The sequence below is a fragment of the Hemiscyllium ocellatum genome, chromosome 7 (assembly GCF_020745735.1).
Source record: "Hemiscyllium ocellatum isolate sHemOce1 chromosome 7, sHemOce1.pat.X.cur, whole genome shotgun sequence".
NCBI lineage: Eukaryota > Metazoa > Chordata > Chondrichthyes > Orectolobiformes > Hemiscylliidae > Hemiscyllium > Hemiscyllium ocellatum.
In genome coordinates, this window is record NC_083407.1 from 63,353,079 (window position 1) to 63,376,984 (window position 23,906).

Genomic DNA, 23,906 nt, shown 5'->3' on the forward strand with positions numbered 1-23,906 from the left:
CCATCGTCTCAGTCTGCTCCACTGAACCTGGCTCTTCATATCTTGACATCGTCTTCTCCCTCTTGATCCAGCAACTCCCCACATACATTAGGCACACCACTCATGCTCCTCACCTCTTCCAAAACTATGGGTTTCCCAGCCCCTAACACCCCATCTTCACCATGGACATTCAGTCCCTGTACGTGTCCATCCTCCATGGCAAAGGCCTCCAAGTCAAAACGTTTCTTCCTCTCCCGCCAACCTAACCAGTACCCCTCCACCAACACACTGTGGCTGAACCGGTGCCCCACCCTCAACAACTTCTCTTTCAAATCCTCCCACTTCCTTCAGTCCAAAGGCATGGGCACTGCATGGGCTCCAGCAATGTCTGCCTCTTCATCAGACACATGGAACAGTCCATCTTCCATAGCTATACTGGCTCCATTCCCCATCGTTTTGTCCACTACATTGACTATTGCATCGGCACCACCTCATGCTCCCATGAGGAGATTCAACAGTTCATTAACTTCACAAACACCTTCCATCCTGACCCCAAGTTTGGACATCTCCCTCCTCTTCCTCGACCTCTCCGTCTCCATCTTCTGCGACCAACTCAACTAAGACATCTACTTCAAAGTGACTGACTCCCACAACTACCTGAACTACACCTCCTCCCACTACTCTTTCTATAAAATACTTCCACCTCTACTGTATTTGCTCCCAAGAGAGGAATTCCACTCCAAAATATCCCAGACGGCCTCCAATTTCAAGGCCCGTAATTTTCCCTCCCATGCGATCAACAATGCCCTCCAGCTCATCATCTTCACTTCCCACACCTCCATCCCTGAACCCCATCCTTCCAACTGCAACAAGAATAGAATGTCCCAGTCCTCACCTTCCACCCCACCAATCTCCAGATACAGAGCATCATCCTCCATGATTTCCTTATCAGCATTCTGCAGAGACCATTCCCTCCGCGGCTCCCTCTTACATCCAAATGCCCACCCCCCCAACCAACCTACCCTCCACTCACGAAACCTTCCCTTGCCACCGCAAAAGGTGTAAAACCTGTGCCCACACCTCCTGCCTCACCTCGTTCCACATCCAGAGATTTTCCTGCACATCCCAACGCCTCATCGACTGTATCCATTACTATTGATGTGGTCTCCTCTACACTTGGGAGACAGGAAGCCAACTTGCAGAATGTTTCAGAGAACATTTCTGGGACACAGGCACCAAACAATCCCAGCCCTCTGTGGCCAACCACTTCAACTCCCTGTCCGTCAAGAACATGCAAGTCCTGGGCCTCCTCCCCTGCCAAATCCAAGTCACCCAACGCCTGAAGGAAGAACACCTCATCTTCTGCCTTGGGACCCTCCAACCACATGGCAAAAATGTCAATTTCACCAGTTTCCTCATCTCCCCTCCCCCCAACTCATATCAGATCCAACCCTTCAACTTCACAATGCCCTCTTGAACTGTCCTACCTGGGCAAGTCAGATCCCAGGTCAAAATCTAGCCTGATAGATCATACTTGTTTCTAAAAATGCAGGGGTCTCTCACTGAAACAGAAATACATTTTATTGATTTGGTTTTAACAATTAAAAAGAAGTTTGTTACAGAAACTAATTAAAACCATTTACAAAAAACGCAGAGTAACACATAAACTCATTAATTCCAATAGCACCCCATTACTGTATTAAAATACCAAAATGGATTCCCTACTCTATCGAACATAGAATTAAACTTAACTGCGTGTTCAAGTCCCGGTCATCAGAATCTGATAGTATCTTCATACAACTGAGTTGAGACATTCTTGGCTTCAAATAACGCCTTCAGAGTTTTAACCAAATACTTCTAATCTGGAACTTTTCAATGAAACTCTTACACTGAAATAATCTATTTTTTAACAGTTCTAAACTAACCTCCCTTTTTAACAGCAATTGTGTCACATATCCAGCTGCAGCCAAAACTTCTGCAAAGAGTCGAAGGGTCTGTTTCTGTGCTGTACATCTCTATGACTCTGAGTAAAACTAAAAATTTTTTCCAAAACTATGGTTATTTCCATAAGACAAAGTAAAATCAACTCATTGACCTTGTAAACGGAAAGCCTAATGCATAACTATTTACCTTCTTTACTTTGAAAAGTACTCCAAATATAAACAAATGCCGATTGCCCTCCAAGATATATGTATTTTAAAATAAATCACTATTGCTACAGAAATACCTAAAAGGCAGTAAACACCTTCAAAAGATACAGATCAAAGCCCGCATGCACCAGCTCAAATCCAAACTGTAAAATATATGCTGGAAAACTTCAGCAGGTCTGGCAGCATCTGTGGAGAGAAATCAGAGTGAATGTTTCAGGTCCAGTGATCCTTCTTCAGAACTGGACCCAAAACATCAACTGATTTTTTTCTACACATGCTACCAGACTTGCTGAGTTTTTCCAGTAATTTTTGCTTTTGTTTCTGATTTCCAGCATCCACAACTCTTTTGGTATTTTTCTAAAACATATGCTATTATAATATAAATAAATCAAACATCTAACATTACATGGGAATATCAACTTAACAGGTTATGCAGCATCCATGCAGAAAGAAATAGCATGTCTGATCAGTTAACTTGGTTTCTTTCTCAATTCAGATGCTGCCTAACAGGCAAAGATTTTGTTTTCTTCTTTTGATCATTCCCAGCACTTTCTGTTCATACTTCAGCCACATCTCTTTGAGATAGTGGAATATCAAAAATTTATTTAGCAAGAAAGTTGAAGACAGAAATTCCTCATTGTGTTTACAATTCTGAAATTAGGGAACTTTGACTTTTAAAAACTCTTCTTTGACTGACTAGCCTGCAGTTTTTTTTAAATCAACCTAAACAGGGATGCACTACTCGAGCCTGACTGGCCAGTAACTGACTGGCTTGTTCCTGATGAAGGGCTTTTGCCCAAAACCGCAATTTTCCTGCTCCTTGGATGCTGCCTGACCTGCTGTGCTTTTCCAACATCACACTCTTGACTCTAATTCCAGCATCTGCAGTACTCACTTTTGCCTGGCCAATAACATTAATGACAGTAATCTGCAAAACTTGATGCTAATTCACCCATCAATGACTCGTATACTTTGGAGAAACATCGTCAACGGCTATGTTAGCCAATGGAAGTATGTAGGCATTTCTTACAAGAAATAAGGGATACATTTTTAGTAATCACAATATCACAAATTTATGTTATCGTTTGTGTATAAGCATAGCCAAACAAAAGGTGTTACTTACCCAAAATAGTTACATTGCTTGCTCCCGCCATTTGATCCAGCACAGATGTCACAGAGCGTTCCTCAGAAGAAACTAGACCAGAGCCTTTTAATGCAGTCAGATATTTTTCATAGTTCTTCTTCGTATAGGCCTTTTCTCCAGTGCCTTAAGAGGAAATAAAATATTCGTTGGTCAAAAAATTATTATAAAAAAGTGTCAAAACACTAGACTAAGCAACAACATTCAGTACTGTATTAATAAAATGCATCTCATCCACCATACATCAAACAAGTCCAGCAGTTTAATTCATAAAGGATTCCAGCTGTTACTCAAATGTCACAACATAAATCATAAGAAAAATAGGCTTTCAATTGTAATGTCCATCTTCCACATAAACTAATCTGAATCCCATAAGCCTATACACTTTATTCTCCTTTCTTCAAACATCCAGTTAATCATGGCACTGTCTCTCCTGCATATACCCTGAAGGTGTTACACAGGGTACAGACAGTGGTCAAGGCATACGGCATAGTTTCCTTCATCAGAACTGGTATTAAGTAAAAGAGCTGGCAGGCCATGTTACAGTTGTATAGAACTTTGGTAATGTAGTGACCAGAACTGTACACAACATTCCAAATGTGGCTGAACCAAAGGGCATGGATGCTTTGGACAGGGTGCACAGGAGGTTCACCAGATGTTGCCTGGTATGAAGGACACTGGCGATGAAGAGAGGTCGAGTAGATTAGGATTATATTCATTAGATAGGCGGAGGTTGAGGGGGGGACCTGATTGAGGTCTACAAAATCATGAGCGGTATAGACAGGTTGGTTAAGAAGAGGATTTTTCCCAGAGTGGGGTACACAATTACTAGTGGTCAAGAGTTCAAGGCGAGAAGAGATACATTTAAGGAAGATATTCGCAGAAAGTTCTTACCGCAAAGGGTGGTGGGTGCCAGCGGATTGGGCACAATAGTGTCATTTAAAATGTATCTAGACAGAAACATGAATGGGCAGAGAGCAGAGGGATACAGATCCTTAGAAAATAGGTTTAGATAGAGGATCTGAATCAGCGTAGGCTCGGAAGGCCAAAGGGTCTGTTCCTGCGCTGTAATTTCCTTTGGTCTTTATTCTTCTTGTTCAATCAGCAGCTTGGTTCCTGCATACCTCAGTATATTAAACTTTTGGTGTAAAAAAGTAAAGACTCTATCTTAAATCTGTCACACTGAATGGTGCATTTATGTTCTGTCACTGTAGACTCAAAACACACCATATTCAACAGGAACACATTCTCTTTCTGTTTGTCTTACTGCGATATTAAAGAGTGAATTTGTTCTGCTGACCTGCAAGAAATTGAATGCCCCAGGTGTAGGATGTTGTGTCTTTGTCTTATAGAGTCATACAGTCATAGAGATGTACAGCACTGAAACAGACCCTTCAGTACAACTCGTCCATGCCAACCAGATATCCCAACCCAATTGAGTACCACCTGGCAGCACCTGGCCCATATCCCTCCAAACCCTTCCTATTCATATACCCATCCACATGCCTCTTAAATGTTGCAATTGTACCAGCCTCCACCACTTCCTCCAGCAGCTCATTCCAAACAGTTACCACCCTCTGCACGAAAAGTTGTCCCTTAGGTTTCTTTTATATCTTTCCTCTCTCACCCTAAACCTATGCCCTCTAGTTCTGGACTCCCCCACCCCAGAGAAAATGCTTTGTCTATTTATCCTATCCACGCCCCTCATGATGTTATAAACCTCTGTAAGGTCACTCCTCAGCCTCCGATGCTCCAGGGAAAACAGCCCTAGCCTATTCAAACTCTCCCTATAGCTCAAATCCTCCAACCCTGACAACATCCTTGTAAATCTTCTCTGAACCTTTCCAAGTTTCACAACATCCTTCCGAGAAGGAGGCAACCAGAATTGCACGCAATATTCCAACAGTGGCCAAACCAATGTCCTGTACAGCCGCAACATGACCTCCCAACTCCTGAACTCAATATTCTGACCAACGAAATGAGAGGTTTACATTCCCATCCCTTGCTATTCAGAGATGATTTACATTTTTATTCCCTATTTAGAAATCAATAAGAACATTACAGTAGGAAGTTGACTACTCCCCTATGGTCATAAAAAAAAACAAGTCACACCAGATCTGGCCATTAAGGAATGATATGCATTACATTGGTTACTGCATTGTATCTTGAGTGGCATGTGACTGTGAGGGAGTGACTGGGGGTTGCCTTGTAGACAATACTAACTATGATGTAAAGATTTTGTACAAAGGAAGGACTGTTACCTTTGGTCAGACACCCCCCTGGACACAACTTGCAAGCACAGTGAAGAGTATTCAGGGTTTTGCCAAAGCTTCTACTATACTGTGCTTAATAAATTTGGTTGCTTGTTCGCGGAAGTTGGTGTGTTGCAGTTGAATCAACCGTGTAAGAACCTCAGGAAAAATAATTTAACACTACAACTTCATAGTTTTAAATCAGTTTATCAAATCACACTATTTCCTCTGATGCAACAGACAATAGGTGCAGGAGTAGGCCATTCTTCCATTCAAGCCTGCACAACCATTCAATATGATCATGGCTGATCATCCTTAATCAGTATCCTGTTCCTGCCTTATCACCATAACTCTTGATTCCACTCTCCTTGAGAGCTCTATCCAACTCTTTCTTAAATGAATCCAGAGACTGGGCCTCCACTGCCCTCTGGGGCAGAGCATTCTACACAGCCACCACTCTCTGGGTGAAGAAGTTTCTCCTCATCTCTTTCCTAAATGGTCTACCCCATGTTTTAAAGCTGTGTCCTCTGGTTCGGTACTCACCCATCAGCGGCAACATGTTTCCTGCCTCCAGAGTGTCCAATCCTTTAATAATCTTATATGTCTCAATCAGATCCCCTCTCAGTCTTCTAAACTCAAGGGTATACAAGCCCCGTCGCTCCGGTCTATCTGCAAAGGTAGTCCCGTCATTCCAGGAATTGACCTCGTGAACCTACGCTGCACTCCCTCAATAGCCAGAATGTCTTTCCTCAAATTTGGAGACCAGAACTGCACACAGTACTCCAGGTGTAGTCTCACCAGGGCCCTGTATAGCTGCAGAAGCACCTCTTTGCTTCTATACTCAATCCCTCTTGTTATGAAGGCCAGCATGCTATTAGCTTTCTTCACTACCTGCTGTACCTGCATGCTTACCTTCATTGACTGGTGTACAAGAACACCCAGATCTCTCTGTACTGCCCCTTTACCTAAATTGATTCCATTTAGGTAGTGATCTGCCTTCCTGTTCTTGCCACCAAAGTGGATAACCATACATTTATCCACATTAAACTGCACCTGCCATGCATCTGACCACTCACCTAACCTGTCCAGGTCACCCTGTAATCTCCTAACATCCTCCTCACATTTCACCCTGCCACCCAGCTTAGTATCATCAGCAAATGTTATTACTAATACCATCTTCTATATCATTAATATATATTATAAAAAGCTGTGGTCCCAGCACTGATCCCTGCGGTACTCCACTGGTCACTGCCTGCCATTCCGAAATGGAACTGAAATGGATCCAGTGAAACAATCCAATTAATCCAAATATTACCAGCCTCTTTCTCCCCAATGCTCCAAGTCCAACCACAACTTCCTGGTACTGTTGGCTGCTAACATCTTTCTTTCTCCCCAGAACTCCTTCATCCAAGATCTAGGAACAATGATAATGATGGTAATATGATAATTTTCTGACAAATGTCACAAAACACCACCATATTAAAGACTCCACACATTATCCTGACAAATGAATGTTACTAGTATCATATAAATTATTTTAAGCAACCTGTTCAGACATGATAGCACACAACTCTGTGGTAAGTGAGATCTGAACATAGACCTTCTGGCTCAGAGATTGTAATACCATCACTGCTCACAAGAATCTCCCTTCTATATTTTACTAAGAACTATATGGGTCCCTGCCTAACAGTATTGTGCGAGTACTAACACAAAATGGACTGTACTGGTTCAAAGGCGACAGCTCAATACCATCTTATAAGGGACATCTAGTGATGGGCAGTAAATTATGACCCAGTGACACGTGTCCAATCAACACGTTTTTAAAACTTCACATCAGCAGAAATCCTCAGTACAAAATATTATCTCCCATTATTACGCTTACATCAGCTGATTGCAAGGTTTAAACCTTGCATCCCCATTTACAGTTTAGACTAGCCATTCAAAATGTTCATTCTACAAATCCCACAAACTAAATACTATTGATGTTCCAACCTACAAATCACCTATAATGTTTGCGCTGGGTACTTCTCTCACTCTTTGGTAAACTAAGCTTCATTCAAAGGACAGAAGTAAAATTAATAATAATAACCCAATCAAATATATCAAATGAATTATTGCTCATTTATTCTAATGCTATATTTCAAGTTTTTATTTGAAAAGTAAAATTTCCTGTTGGAAATGCATAGCCTTAAAATTTGCAAAGTAAAGGTAGCTGGAAGAAATGGAAGGATTTAGCCAATTTCTGTGCTGGGGAGGATTTACTATGTGAACTTTTGAAAAAGGAAAGCTGAAAGTCTAAAGTCAGATGTGTATCATCTATTATATTATTTAATGTTAAATTTTAAGGACTAGGAGGCCGAAGTGTCTACCATCAGGAGACTTGCTAAGAAATTCCTGTCTACTTCAGCCTGAGATACAGAGAGCTTTGATCAATAGAGGAAATCAAGGGCTATTGTTGGGGGGGGGGCAAGAAAGCAGAGGTGAGGAATGTCGGATCAACCATGATCATAATGAATGGAGGAACAGGTTTGTGGGACCAAATAAACTACTCCTGTTCCTTTTTCTTATGACTTTAGATCTGCTTCAATTTTGTTAGATAGAAAAAAAATAGATTCTGTGTAGGAGGTCCAACTTCCTATATTTTCATCATATGATCTTACAGCACCGAAATTTCCTGCCTTTTTTTTAAAGAAATGGGAAGGGCCTCTATAACACTATGTACCACAAAATTCTTACCATGACTTTGCTTCATCTCTTTTAAACCAAGCTGCTTCTGAGGCTGCCTGTTTCTTTCCAAGTCTAGACTCCTAGTTCAAAGCATTTCCCTCCATGCAGGTTAACTTGTTTCTCAGGAGTTCGTTTGGAGCACGTGGTGAATTTCTTCCATATTTCAGAATGCAATGAATAGGGTACCCCTTGTTGTCCAGTACTTTTCGAGAGCTGAGAAACTACACCATGTTCTTTGCAGCCGGCAACACATTATCGATGAGGATGAGCACCTCACCAAGACCTTCCCTGGGCCTCCACTTCTTGCCTTTAAACAGCCACCAAACCTTAAAACAGATCACTGTTTGCAAACTGCCCACTCTTCAGGACAACATTGGTCCACAACACCACAAAACCCTGTCATGTCAACTGCTGCAAGACATGTAAGAGGGTTGACATGAATACCACCAATGCACGTAGGGACATTACCCACCATGTATGCGCAGGTCCTTGTGACTCGGCCAATGTTTTTCATCTCATATGCTGCAGGCAAGGATGTCCTGAGGCAAGGTATATTGGCAAGAACAAGCAAACGCTACAATAATAGACGAATGGACACCGCACAACAATCATCAGGCAGGGATATTCCCTCCCAGTCGGGGAACACTTCAGCGGTGCGGGACATTCGACCGCGGACCTTCGGATGACCATCCTCCAAGGCAGACTTTGGACAGGCAGTAACGCGAAGTGGCCGAGCAGAGGTTGATAGCCAAGTTTGGTACCCATGAGGATGGCATCAACTGGCACCTTGGGTTCATGTCATACTACAGGTGACCCCACTGTATTACACACTCTCTCTCACACTCACACAGACCCTCACTCATGCGCGCGCACTCACACACACACACACGCGCGCACACACACACGTGCAAGTCCCCTCTCAGGCTTTTACACCATCACACTTACTTTATCAAGCTTACGCACAAGCAAACACACTCTCATATGCACAGTCACACACACAGTATCTCCTGCATGTGCATACAAGCAGAATTATATTTACAGATACGTTCTACTTTGCTCAAAAAACACCTAACCTCCAATCAATTCATGTAATATTCTATAAATCCCGCTTTAGAAATAGAACCAATCTGACTCAAGGTTGGGACAGAGACAAACTTTAACCTCACACCTTTAATGCACTGTCTGAGCTGAGATGGCACCTTTTGTTAGAAAACCTGAAGTTATCTTGAGAACGTGACTTGAAAGAAGTTCTGGGATTCACATATTAAAGAACCAAAACAAGCAAACCCTTTCTAAAAGATGAAAGGCTTAATATAGGTTTATCATTTCAGCTGCATGACACTAATCTTTTCCTATAAATTCTATGCCTTATTGTCCCACTTCACAACCACCTGAAGTGGCAGCAGTGTATCAAAAGATAGTGCTTCCAAATAAACCAGCTGAATAATATGATGTGTGAATTTTAACTTCTTCCACACTGTTCACCTCTTCCATGGGTGAATTTTTCCCCCATTTACTGACTGTATCTGCTTCAGTGCAGGAATTACAACCGTTTCATTTATTTTCTTCTACTTATTGAACAACCTCAGATCTGCAGTGACAATCATGCTTTTCTTTCCAAAAAGAAAAATCACAGGATTGACTTGGTGAATCTCAAAAGCAGTTTTTTTTTGTCATCACAGTTTGCGTCTTGTGTAAAGTTCCTGGAAGGAGTAGGGGACCAAAGTGCTAAATAACAGAAGCTATAATCAAGTAGGTATTCACTCTGCAGACAGTAAGGTTAGACCAAGCAGTTTCACATTCAAATTGGCTGGTTAAATCATCATTGTCTCATGACTGGACTCAGTGACAGTCCAAACTTGTCAAATACACAACATTGTATGACTTTGTCGAGGGAAGGCCAGCAAAACTCGAGAGGGTTTTTAAAAGCTTTAACTGCTGGATTAACTGGCTTCTAATAGGGCCAGTATTGGATGTTGCCTAATAAGAGCCTCTGGACTGAAGTTACAGATCTACTGGGGAAAAAATAGTATGTCAGCTGAAGAAAACTTCCAAGCTGGAAAGCAAAACACTGTCTCCTGAAAAAAAGGAGAAACCCCTAAAGCAGCTGTATGAATCTACACCCTCTCTCAAAATGAATAATTATGGAAATCTGAAAGGGTCAAATATTTGGATTTAAAATCGACTCCCATCCAAATGCACATCTGACTTGAAGATCGCATCAATTCTATGCCTTTCAGCATTTTGAGCTCATTGACAAAATTGACTGGACTGTGAGGTGTCTCCCCATTTTACCCCTTTAAGAAGTTTGTCCCTTTTAAATCATCTCTACAAAACTGCACTATCCTGTCTGTCAAGTGAGTTGTAGAATTGATATTAAGGAGATTATAGTTCAATTCCTCATAGTTTAACTGTTAACTAATTTTGCTACTTGTAATATGATAAAAGATATAAAGCACTTTAAACATAATTTACAATTAAAGTTTTGAAAGCTGCAAATGTGTTGCTGGTCAAAGCACAGCAGGCCAGGCAGCATCTCAGGAATAGAGAATTCGACGTTTCAAGCATAAGCCCTTCATCAGGAATAATTTTTTACTTAAAGTTTTGAAAGGTCAATTTTATCAGGAGTTTGTCACTCGCTCATTTTTATGTTATCTTAGGGCAAACATCTAAAGTGGCCTTAATCCAGCAGTGTCATGAAGCATGTGGCTGTCAACCTTATGGTCTGTTAATGGAAAATTGTTTATTTGTGGATTACAACAGATAGGCGCACATTGAAGACTAATCAGCTGGCTTTCAATTCAGAATAATCAAAGATTGATTTTAGTTAAGAAAACCCAAAAGATTTCAAGCATTTAAGATAGTTTAGAGGAGACCTGACTGAGGTAGAAGGAAGTTCAATTGCTCTCCCGAAAAGAGCTCAGGACAATTCAGTAAAAACACAGTCACCACAATTGAAAGTTTAGTTGGAGCAGCTTCCACACTAGGGGCAAGTCTGGATAGAAATCTACAAGTTATTAGAAGCAGAAAAAGTTAAAGTTAAAGCTTTCAGTTTTGGAGAGAGCTCTGGTATCACAATTAACAATGAAGGAAGTGGGGAGAATTAGTTGAGGAAAACAATGATTTGATATAGAAGGGATATTTCTCTGGATTCGAATCTCTATAAATGGACAGTGTTGGGAAATAAGTCACATAGCAAAGCAAATTTTTAAGCTAAGAGTTTTCTAAATGGTCTTCCAAATCTACACAGCTTGGTTCAATTTTGTCTTGCGTCATAAACATCTTGTTGAAAGAAATTCTGCAGCCTTGTATGGCTATGCTCCAGTGATACACCACCACATTAACTAAAACAAAGGAAAACGTTTGATCTATCATACAATCTGTCAAGTCAAATTTAAATCTAGGATCTGACTTGTCCAACAGCAGCATCAGCTCAGATCTTATGGTAAGAATAAGTTTGCTTCTAATAAGCAAGTTATTTTTGTCTAAATTACTGAAGCCTGGCAGTTGTTATTTTTGTTCTGGATGGTATTACAAAAGATAAACAATTAACTATTGTGATCAATTAAAACATTTATATTTTTGGTACAACTTACAAAGTAATGAGGCTCAATTTCAAATGAAAGTCTCTTATTAGTCATAACAGCCCAATCTTCACCAAATGCCTGTTTGGAGTTGATGTCTCTCCCTAGAGCAGAGATGCTGTACAATCTGACCACAGGTGACACATCCAAATTTGTAGCATGTAGCTGAAGTTCAGTCAGCTGCGATGATGGAACATTTTCTTTAGGCTTCTTGAGTTTTCTGTGCAGTTATTCTTTCAATTATTTCAAGGAAGGGGACAAATTTCAAAGAAATGTCAGATACTATTTATCTTCTGTTTTTAAAAAGGACAAGGCTAAGGGGCTTTTAGTAATGCAGAAGGTAAGGCTACTGCTGATATACCTCTTTTGTTTTGTGTTAATGTGAATCAACAGAAGGATACAGTATATGAGACGGCTTTTCACCTTCTGCTCCCAAGTCTACAAATGTCAGCTCTTCAGCCCCTGGTTACCGAAGAGGTGAAGTGCACTCTCTGTAAGCAGGCTATGCTCAGTATTTTAAACTTCTCCACTTGTCCATGATTAAAGTTAATACAATGAATGATAGCATCAGTCTAATCAGTACTCAAAGCTCCAGATGCTCTGTTATTTGCGCATGGGATATTGTTGGCAAGGGCATCATTCATTGTCCTTAAGTAGCATCATGCCTTAAACAGCTGGCAGTCCACAATTCTAGTTGCATGTCCTGTCTCTCACCCACGTCTCTAAAATTACCTGGATGTTACAATGCACAGTAAAATTTCAAAACTTAACAATAAACCCATCAATCATAAATGAAGGAGGATATTCAATGAAATTATGGCTGATCTGATCATCTTCAAACACCACTTTCCTTCCTGCTCCCCATAACTTGATTCCCTCACTGATTAGAATGTGTCAATCTCAGCCTCAAATATACATTTCGGCTCTACCTCAACAACTTTCTGCCATAAATAATTCCACAGACGCGCCAGCTCAGAATAAAATCTTCCTCATCGTTCTTAAATGGGCAACGCTTTTGAGATGGTGCCTTCTGCTCCTGGACTTTCCCACAAGGAAACTAACCTCTTAGCAATTGTGATTCTCTGGGGGGCATCTCTCAGCTCTCTAAACTATAAAGAATAAAAGCTCAACCTATTCACCTCTAAGATGTGTCAAAGTGCATACTCATTTTTGCACTTATATTCCATCTGACAAGTTTTTGCCAACTCACTTAATTGTTTGATATCCCTCTATAGGCTCCTTGTGTCATCCTCACTACTTGCCTTCCCACTTACCTTTGTATCATCCCCAATCTTGGCGATAGCATATTCATTACCAATTGTGGCCCCAGCACGGATTTCTGTGACATTCCATTAGTTACAGATTGCAATCCTGAAAATGCCCCCTTTATCCTAACTCTGTCATATATTAGTGGCAAATCCTCTCTCCATGCTCACATACTCCCATAAACTCCATATGCTCTTTTTAGATTGTGTGTGTAACTTTATTGAATGCCTTTTCAAAATCCAAATGTATTACGGATTCCCCTTCATCTACTCTTCCTGTTACCTCCTCAAAGTACTGCAATGCTGACTCTGCTCAATCATGTGTTTCTATATGCTCAGCTATCACTTCCTTTACAATAATAATCTAACACCCTGTCAATGACACATCATGCTTACTGGCCTACAATTACCTGATTTTGTATCCCTCTCTTTCTGAGCAAGGATGTAACATTAGCAGATTTCCAGTCCTAAGGATTCCTGGAAGTTTGCCACCATTATCTCTGCATACACTTCTCTCAAAATCCCAGGACACAACCAATCAGCTTTTAATCCCATTTTTCCCTTAGTATTATTTCTCAAGTGATATTTACGGTGCCTGTTTCCTGTCCACCGTTAGCTCCTTGATTTAGTATTTTCAGTAAGCTATTGCATCCTCTACCATGAAGACTGATGCAAAGTACCTGTTCAACATTATTGTTATTTCCTCACTCCCCATTTTTTTCCCTGAGCCTCAAAAGAAGCCAATGTTCACTGTTGCCTCTTTCGTCTGATATTTATGTTACTTGCTAGTTTGCGCCTACGTTTATTGCCCCCAAGTTTATTTTCTCCTTTTGATCATTTTTTAATAATGTGAAAAAGTTAAGTGGAACCTTTTCTTTCCCTTTTCAATTTATTCTGTGCTGAAATTCCTTCAAATATATTCAGGGTAATTTCCTCGAACAATATATTGCGATTTTAATCAGGAATCAGACAAGTTTTGATCTGGTAATGAGGCAGGTTTAATAAATGATTTCAGAATTAAAGAAACCCCCAAGAGAACGTTTTTCATTCTTTTACTGTATCATAGATAGGTTTTAACAGAAATACAGACAGAATCACCTGAAATCAATCTTCATCCAAATTGTGATTGGTTGGCTTAAATTGCAAGTACATAAATCGGCTAAAATTGAAATACACTTGACTTCAAATAGGAGAAAATGGGAAGCTAAACTTCAAATAATACACTCCTCAGAATCAATTAAAACAACCAAACCTCAATGAGTCATCAGTAAAGTCTAATAAAAGATTAACTTACTTGCAAACAGCTTTGTGCTGTGCTACTCCCTTAATAATAGAAACATCAGATATCCAAAATAAGGTTTACTTAATGAAGAGATGTATTTAATTATATAGGGGATTAAAATTACTCAGTGCTATGTTATGTATCATGATTTTGTTTTAGTTTAGAGATCACAGTGCCTCAAAAGCTTGGGTTCAAAATCTACATTTTTTTCCAGCAGCAGGGAGACTATTAGCTCAAGGGCATTATCAGCTACTTATGTGCCTCTCACAATATGGAAAATTGCCTCATGTACACAAGACTGACTATAATCTGAAGTATACATTTCCTCAAGTTTGTTACAGCAGTTATGTTTTCTTCAAATCTTCAATTTCATTCTTCCACATTCTTCAAAAATAAAAAACACTTTCAGGTATATTTTCAGAATTTTAATTAGGATTTAGTTTTACCCAATCTTCATTTTTGTAACAAAAAAATCATTTTCCTTACTAAAAAGTCAGTTTCCAGGCTATAATAGTCTGTGTTTGTTTTTAATCAATGTAAGAAATGCCAGAAAATTAAAAGCTGCTGTTTGACATGGATAGTACTTTTAAAAGAAAAAATTAGATAATTGAGAGGACAATGGTTTTGGTCATCCTAAAAATTCCAAAATAAATAATTTCATATAACCAACTAAATATTTTTTTCCAAATTGTTAATAAATGTCAGCTCATCTCTGTACTGTTACAGAATTTGAAAAAAATTTCCTTGCCTCTTCGAGCACATCACCAAATTACCAAGGATCACAAGCAATGTCTGTTTCTCTTCTCTCCTCATTTCAGAAGGTTGGACTATTGTCTTCCAGCCTTGTGGTCAAAATACTGCACGTTGATTTGCCATTGATTTCTGCAGAAGTGGTTAACCACAAAGGTCTCTTCATGCTCATCATCAAGTATATATTGGATGATTAACAAACTAATAATCAACCTGCTTGGCCACATTATAAAACACACCTGCCATATTCAAAATGTCCTGGCATGGGACTGACTCAAAGTCAGAGCTTCTGGTCTAATAGACAAATGCTACCACTAGACCACTGAAGTAGGAATCCTACTTTACTAATTGCATTTTTTTTAAAATTGCAGCTCTCAACAAGAAGCATAACAGACTATGAGCATGGCAGGATCGAGGTGGGAGCATTAAGATAAGCACTGGATACTGGGGCACTGCAAAGCACTTTATTGGACAAGTGAGTGCTGTAAAGGATAAACAGTAAGCATTTGTGGAAAGGATTAACTGTGTATTGAATAGCGAGCATTAGCAACACAGATGGCATTGCAGATTGGAAATTTGGAGGGAGCCAAATCTTTTTGCTTACACACTTCAACAAATACACAGTCAACGCATCACTGATTAACTTATATTATAGAGAGCAAAAGCAGCTCAATGAATCTGGTGTGCCTGTGCCAGCTGTTTGACAAAGCTTGCCAATTTAGTCCCTTCATCAGGTTTCAAACCAAATCCTGCAAAACAGCTACTTTTTTAAGTGCATATCTAACTGAGTCCAAGAGTTTCTATGGTAGTGTAAGGCAGTTCACACTTAATGAGCATCAAAAAGAAATAAATTGTTCCTGGGAGGAGATAATGAGAATTTACGTAACAGTAATTGGATGGTCTCTAAAACATGTACCAGAATTCTCCAGAAACAATGATATGTACTCAGCCAATGTACCAAGGAGTCATACATGGCAAGTCTCATTTGCTCCAGAAGTATGGAATGACATCTCAGAACAGGTTGATTAGGAACATCTAGAGTGGACTCAATTGAGCTAGGAGGCCAGGGGTGAAATACACCTGCTTGAGATGTGGAATAACATGTTGAACAGATTGATTAAAAATATCTACAGTGGACTCAAAGAGCCTTAAAATGCAGTGTACCCAGGAGACCCAGATTTAACCCCCAACTACTCCAAAAGATATTTGTGTCATACACACCTGAACAAGGCTGATGAAAAATATCTGTAGTGGATTCCAGTTGTTTTTCCATCACTGTTGTATTTAGTTGCCAGGTTTATCAGTTTCCTTAAATTGAAATGGGGTGCAAGAACTACAGTTATTCAGTCCGCGTAGACCACTTACCGGAACCAAGAGGAATCAACAGGACTTCTTATCTTAGTTTCCTTCAGCAACCAAGAATGTTGTTCAACTGGACCATTTGATTTGTCAACTAAATGAATCACGGTGAACTATATAGAATCTCCTTTCAATATATTTTTATCCTACCCAATATTTCTACTGCACTGTCAACTTCATGCTCTTCTTTTGTCAAGACAGAAATAAAACACTCAAAATGTTCTTTTGTCACGCCTTCTGCACATCAAACTGTCTATCTGGAATCTAATTGGCTCCCTTTCCTGAGTCATCCTTACAGGTTTTATACGCCAAACAAACTTTATCTGACTAATTAAATCTTTTCAGTCTCTTTGTCCTTCTTGTATCCTTTTTCAATTTTCCCAACATGTGAATCCTTGGGTTTAATTCTATTCTGGCCCAGGCACTGGTCAGCTTTCTGAATTTTATTTTAACATCTATTTCCTTTGTTAGTCAGGATGCTCTAGCATTGGAAGGCCCCTGTAAAAACAAGACTTCAAAAAACAAATGTAAGGAAAGACCTCCTTATTTTGTACAAAGCATAACATCTATCTCAAACAACTGATACATATGCATTTATTTTCATAAATGAGTCAAGCATTGACTTGCATCCACCCATTTAATTTATAAAAAAAAAACTTTGCCTATCTTCTCATAGTCAATAAAACCAGTATGGTCAATGACTTTTTATAAAATGCACATTATTTCACAAGGAACAACAATGAACATAAAACATTCCATGGGTATAGTATCTCAGCATACCCTTTATTCAAAATCTCATTGTTATAAAATATTCATTCATGGGATGAGGGCATCATTGGCCAGACCAGCATTTAGTACCCATCCCTAACTGCCCAGAGGGCAGCTAAGAGTCAACCACATTGTTATGGGTCTGGAGTTACATGTAGACCAGATCAGGTAAGGATGGCAGTTTCTTTCCGTGAAAGTCAAAAGTGAACCAGATGGCTTCTTCCCCTTAACCATCAGCAATGGTTTTCATTTCCAGATACTTAATGACTTCAAACGTCATCATCTGCCATGACAGGATTTGAACTTGGATCCCTAGAACATTACCGATGTCTCTGGATTAACAGTTCAGTGATAATACCACTAGGCCATCACCTCCTTCTATTTACAATATTTGCAAAGAGAATTCCAAAACCACTTTCAGAAGCCATTGAATTTTTAACCCCTTGTTAATTTGACTTCCCAAACTGACAGACATTGCTCATTCTCAACTATAATATTATTAAAGTGACCACGCAAGAATGCTCAAAAGATGAACATTGCAAAGCATCACTATAAAGACCTAGCTTTGTGTTCTTTGGCCACCTAGGATTGGAAACTCAAGCTTGTACTTATCCATCTTTAAAGAGCATAAATGTTTTATTTGCCCTTCAAAAATTCTCAACTTTAGGGAGATTCATCATAGCACTTGGCTCTAATACACCAAAATTAGCATCAGGTCTATTCAGAGTACACAAGCAATTCAATCTGCCAATCATGCTTTGACTCCTTGAATATATCATCTTTCTGTGAGAACCTAGTGTGATTATTTGGATGGAAGTAACACTCTCTAAATAGAAGTGTCAACTTAAAGTGAGTCAGGACACACTTTGCTTAACATCTAAGCTAATGGATTTAAAAAGGCCCTACAAGCCAGAATCTAATTTCAAATTCTATTCTAATATAAATTACAAGATGTTTCAAATTACCCAGTACCATCCCATAAGTCATAAAAATGTATCAGGAAGATGCCCAAAGGTTTTCCTTTATGATAAGAAATAAAGCAGTGGAATCTGTTTTTAAGTTGAACAAAGCTATTTAGCGAAGTAGATCTCAACTACAAAAAAAACACCACCACTCTAGAATTATCATTTTGGCCACAGACACTTTTGATTAGTTTCCATAGGCTTAAATTTTGGACCTACTCCTCTTTGGGCTAGTAAAATTATGAGGTTTATAAAATTTGTTATGCTTTGCAAAAGCAGCTTTAATGGACTGGCTCATGCAACTAGTTCTGAAGTTTGCTTGACAATTAGCAAAAATCAAAAAGAAGCCCAAGTTGTGTTACTGGGGTGATGTGAAGTACTCATTGTTAGAGAAACCACTGAGTTCACAAAAAGTAAACTCAAGTCTCCTTGCATTGAACTTGGATACATTGGGTTGTTAACAGTTCTGCTATAAACGGTTGGTTTACTTTGAATAGAAAAGTGTGCATTAAGGTCGAAAATAGCTTATCAGCATTCCTATTTGGGTACAAGGTGAAAGGCCTTTTATGTTACCATTGTGTACAGCACAGAGTAAGCATTTTTGAGTTTGAGGATGGCAACAAGATTGGTGGTATAGTGGACAATGAAGGGGGTTTCTAAGAGTACAAAAATCTTGATCAATTGGATCAATGGGCTGAAGAGTGGCAGATGGAGTTTAATTTGGATGAATGCAAGTATTGCATTTTGGTAAAACAAAGGAGTAACTTATATAATTAAAAGTAGGGATTTGGATAGTATTGAAGAACAGAAACAGCTTTTGGTTCAGATACATAATTCTTTGAAGATAAGCAGTTAAAGGTGTTCAGCATACTTGCCTTCACTGCTCAGACCTTCACGTATCAGCGTTGGTATGTTATGTTGAGGTCGCACAGGACATTGGTGGGACCTCCTTTGGAGTACTATGTCCAGTTCTGATCACCTTTTTATAGGAAGGATATTCATAAGCTGTCGAGGATTCCGATGATATTTGCCAGGATGTTGCCAGGAAAGGAGGGTTTGAGTTATTAGGAGAGGCTGGATAGGTTGGGACTTTTCTCATTGGAGTATAGGAGGTTGACGGGTGACCTTTGAAGGAGGTGATAGCCTAGTGGTATTGTTGTTGGACTGTTAACCCAGCTCACGTTCTGGAGAGCTCGGTTCAAATCCCACCACGGCAGATGGAGCAATTTGAATTCAGCTTCAAGGGTTAAAAAAATAAATGGAATTAAGAATCTAATGGTGAGTATTGTTGGAGGGAAAATCTACCTGGCCTTGAGGGGAAGGAGACTGCCATCTTTACCTGGTCTGGCCTACATGTGACTCCAGACCTGCACCCAATGGAGTTGACTCTCACCTGGGCAATAAACACTGGCCTAGTCAGTGACCCCGCCCCACCACATCTTGTGGGCGGCACGGTGGCACAGTGGTTAGCACTGCTGCCTCACAGCGCCTGTAGACCCGGGTTCAATTCCCGACTCAGGCGACTGACTGTGTGGAGTTTGCACGTTCTCCCCGTGTCTGCGTGGGTTTCCTCCGGGTGCTCCGGTTTCCTCCCACAGTCACAAAGATGTGCGGGTCAGGTGAATTGGCTATGCTAAATTGCCCGTAGTGGTAGGTAAGGGGTAAATGTAGGGGTATGGGTGGGTTTCGCTTCGGCGGGTCGGTGTGGACTTGTTGGGCCGAAGGGCCTGTTTCCACACTGTAAGTCTAATCTAATCTAATCTTACAGAGGTTTATAAAAATCATGAGAGATGGATAAAGTGAATGGCAGGAGTTTTTTCCCTGGGATTTGTGAGGGGGAGAAATAAAAGTTAAAATGTAGGTGATATATTTTTTAAAGGTGAGAGGAGAAAGATTTAACAAAGACATGAAGGGCATTTTTTTTTGTTAAAACACAAAGTGGTTCATGTGTGGAATGAACTTCCAGAGGAAGTGTGGATGCAGATACGGTTACAATGTTGAAAAGACAAGTACATGACTAAGAAATAGTTGGAGGGATATGGACCAAGTGCAGGTAGGTGGGACTCCTTTAGTTTGGGATTATGATCAGCATGGACTGGTTGGACTTCAGTGTCTGGTTCCATGCTTATGACTATGATTTTAACAGGTTCCTTAGCTTTGTAACATATCACAGCCAGACGGAGGGAGACAGCTTCTAGTCGAGGAAACGCATCCTGTAGCCATCTAGAGACATTAAGAAATATATTCAGGTATGGTCAATGGGAAATCATTAGGGCAAATTTTACTGCTGGTGGTGGATTCAGGAAACTCTCCAAAACTAAATACCTGAAGGTCATCACTTAAAATTCATTTGGTGAAAACTCTTCTCGAACCATTCATTCCCCTGCATGATCTTCCTGTACCTCAAACAAATTCTAGCACATACCAAGATTACTTTTCAATGTTTTATTTGTTTGCTTAGCTCCTCAAAGTGTGCCTGAATCCTTGTCTGATATGTATTATTGGTCCAAGCATAGACCATAACTTCCTGATGTTCCCCTTTCATTACTGTGTTCTGCAACTGTTTAAGGATACCCTTGTTTAGAGATAATTTTTTTTAAAATATAAACATTTCTAAAATTTGAAATAATTTGGGGCTTGTGATCAGTCAGAAGTTTGTCCTAGTTAGGACGTGGGCAACAGAATTCTACTGATTCTTACCTACCTAATCTGGCACCTGGTGAAGCACCAATTTCAAAATTCTCAAATCATGTTTAAATCCCTCCACTGCCATGTCCCTTCCCATTGCTGCAATCTTCTTCAATTGTGGACCTCTGATAACTGCGCTTCTCAATGCTGGGCCACTTACACATCCCTGACTTTAATCAACCCCACAGTTAGAGGCCTTGTCTGCAACCCACAACATCCCAAATTGTGTAAACACCCCTCCAAATAACTTCTATTTGATGCTCTTTAAAACCTATCAAGTTTAAGAATAGTGTATAAATTTAAAGTTTCATTCACATTTATATTCCATGTGGTGCTTGGGGGTGGGGTTGGAGAGGGGAGAGAAAAAGAGAGACAAGTGACACAAAAAACTTTAGTTACATTTTAGAGTTGCGATATGGGTTCAGAAGATCTGGAGGCCTATTTGTATACAGGTAAATGCATTTTTAATGAGGTCTTATAACTTTTGAAGTGAGGGAACAATGATTGAGTGGTTCTAAAAAAAAGGATAAAAAACATGCTTTGGCTAGTAACAACAGTGTGGTGACACAGACAAAGTAGTTCACGTGTGGAATGAACTTCCAGAGGAAGTGGTGGATGCAGGTATGATTACAATGTTGAAAAACAAGTACATGATTAAGAGTGTATCTGGATGCGCCAGATTGTTAAACTCTTTCATCATGAATCTTAATATACTGAAAACTGAGCATAGAAAATTCATGTTTGTTGTGAAGTAATAGAGAGTTTAGGTTGCTGTTTGTTTTAGGTATCTCAGGTAGAGATACCAGCTGATGGAAGAAGCATCTAGTGAAGGTCGGAAACTAGTTGTAGCTGTGCCAGCCTGCATACAAAATCTTGATATGGTGACAGTGGTAACCTTTCACTGACGTTTTATGGCTTTTTTTATGGATATTGTTGGGATAAAAGGAATAATCTAAGTTTGAATTCTTTTGCAAATATTGGCACTGAAATCTTTGCAACCTTTTCATTTGACATGGTATAGTTCTTTTTCCCCTCTCTTGATAAATGAAAATTTTATTTTGCACTTTGAAGGATGCTTGCAGACTCTTATGTTCAGTAACTGACCTCCATGGTCTGAAAAATAAGCGTTGAGTCGATCATGCAAGGTTTCATCCAGAGGCTTGTTTTCCAGCATGAACATCACCTGAGAGCATAACACCAAGCTATTGGTCATGATCGCAATAACTAATTTTGTGGCACAGTGTCAAAACTTTTTAGAATGCTTCTGTCAAACATCTTGGAATGTTTCACTGTACTAAAGGAACTACATAGTTATTGTTAGAAACAACATTTAACCATTGGAAGAAACTAATATTCACTAGGGATCCCCCCCCAATCCCTACCACAGAATTGTTAAGTCCCAGGATGAACTTCCCCAACCTATTTATTCAAATTCATCCTGATTATTGGAATTCTATTTAGACCATCAACTGGATCCAACACCATAGCCACATACAGAAAAGGTTCCAGATGCAGTATATGCATGCTTAGAGTTGGAAAAGCAGAGTAAATTTAAAACGTGGTGCTCCAAATGATCTTTTTTCGGTGTGGAACTCATAGATTCAAGCAGCATAGAACAGGCCCTTTGGCCCATCAAGTCTGCACTGACATAACTATCGCTAAAGGTGTGCTAATCCCAATTTCCTGCACTTGTCCCTTATTCTTGAATGTTATGATATTTGAAGTGCTCATCCAAATATTTTTTAAAGGTTGCAAGGTTTCTGGCCTCCACTGCCTTCCCAGATAGTGCATTCCAGATTCCCAACACCCGAGTGAAAAAGTTTTTTCCCCCAAAAATCCTTGCTGAATCTCCTGCTCCTTCACCTAAAACTATGCCCTCTCGTGATTAACCGCTCATCCATGGGAAACAATTACTTTCTATTCAGGTTGTTCATAGCCCTCAGTCTAATGCACCTCAAATCATGCCCCCCGCCCCACCCCCTCATTCTACTCGGCTCTAGAGAGACATCAGATTATAAACAGTTAATTTTTTTTTAGTTGAGAGAACACAAAGTAAGATCACCTGGACAACCTCAGCTTGATTTTTTTTTAAAATAAGCAATTGAAATTTGACAAAATTTCAGATGAATATCGTCTATTTAGTCTCTCCTTAAAGCTCAATTTCTCCATCCCAGACAACATTCTGGTGAACCTCCTCTGTACTCCCTCTAGTGCTACCTTCCTATGGGGAGGTAACCAGAACTGCACACAGTACTCCAGCTGTGGCCTGACCAATGCTCTGGGTAAAAAATGAGGTCTGCAGATGCTGGAGATCACAGCTGAAAATGTGTTGCTGGTCAAAGCACAGCAGGCCAGGCAGCATCTCAGGAATAGAGAATTCGACGTTTCGAGCATAAGCCCTTCATCAGGAATGAGAGAGAGTAGCCAAGCAGGCTAAGATAAAAGGTAGGGAGGAGGGACTTGGGGGAGGGGCGATGGAGGTGGGATAGGTGGAAGGAGGTCAAGGTGAGGGTGATAGGCCGGAGTGGGGTGGGGGCGGAGAGGTCAGGAAGATGATTGCAGGTTAGGAGGGCGGTGTTGAGTTGAGGGAACCGACTGAGACAAGGTGGGGGGGGGGGGGGGGGGGGGGGGGGGGGGGGGGGGGGGGGGGGGAGAATGAGGAAACTGGAGAAGTCTGAATTCATACCTTGTGGTTGGAGGGTTCCCAGGCGGAAGATGAGGCGCTCCTCCTCCAGCCGTCGTGTTGTTATGTTCTGCCGGTGGAGGAGTCCAAGGACCTGCATGTCCTCGGTGGAGTGGGAGGGAGAGTTAAAGTGTTGAGCCACGGGGTGATTGGGTTGGTTGGTCCGGGCGTCCCTGAGGTGTTCTCTGAAGCGTTCCGCAAGTAAGCGGCCTGTCTCACCAATATAGAGGAGGCCACATCGGGTGCAGCGGATGCAATAGATGATGTGTGTGGAGGGACAGGCGAACTTGTGGCGGATATGGAAGGATCCCTTGGG

The 23,906-nt window shown here is 40.3% G+C and overlaps 1 protein-coding gene across 4 annotated transcripts in view; it reads right to left on the minus strand.

Annotated features, from left to right (window-relative positions):
• Positions 1-23,906, minus strand: part of ubr3 (ubiquitin protein ligase E3 component n-recognin 3) — a 362,664-nt gene that overhangs the window by 280,125 nt on the left and 58,633 nt on the right. For all 4 annotated transcript variants that reach the window (XM_060827270.1, XM_060827272.1, XM_060827271.1 and 1 more), the window contains exon 4: positions 3,253-3,396. In XM_060827270.1, coding sequence (XP_060683253.1) covers positions 3,253-3,396 — 144 coding nt within the window. The remainder of the gene's footprint in view (positions 1-3,252; positions 3,397-23,906) is intronic.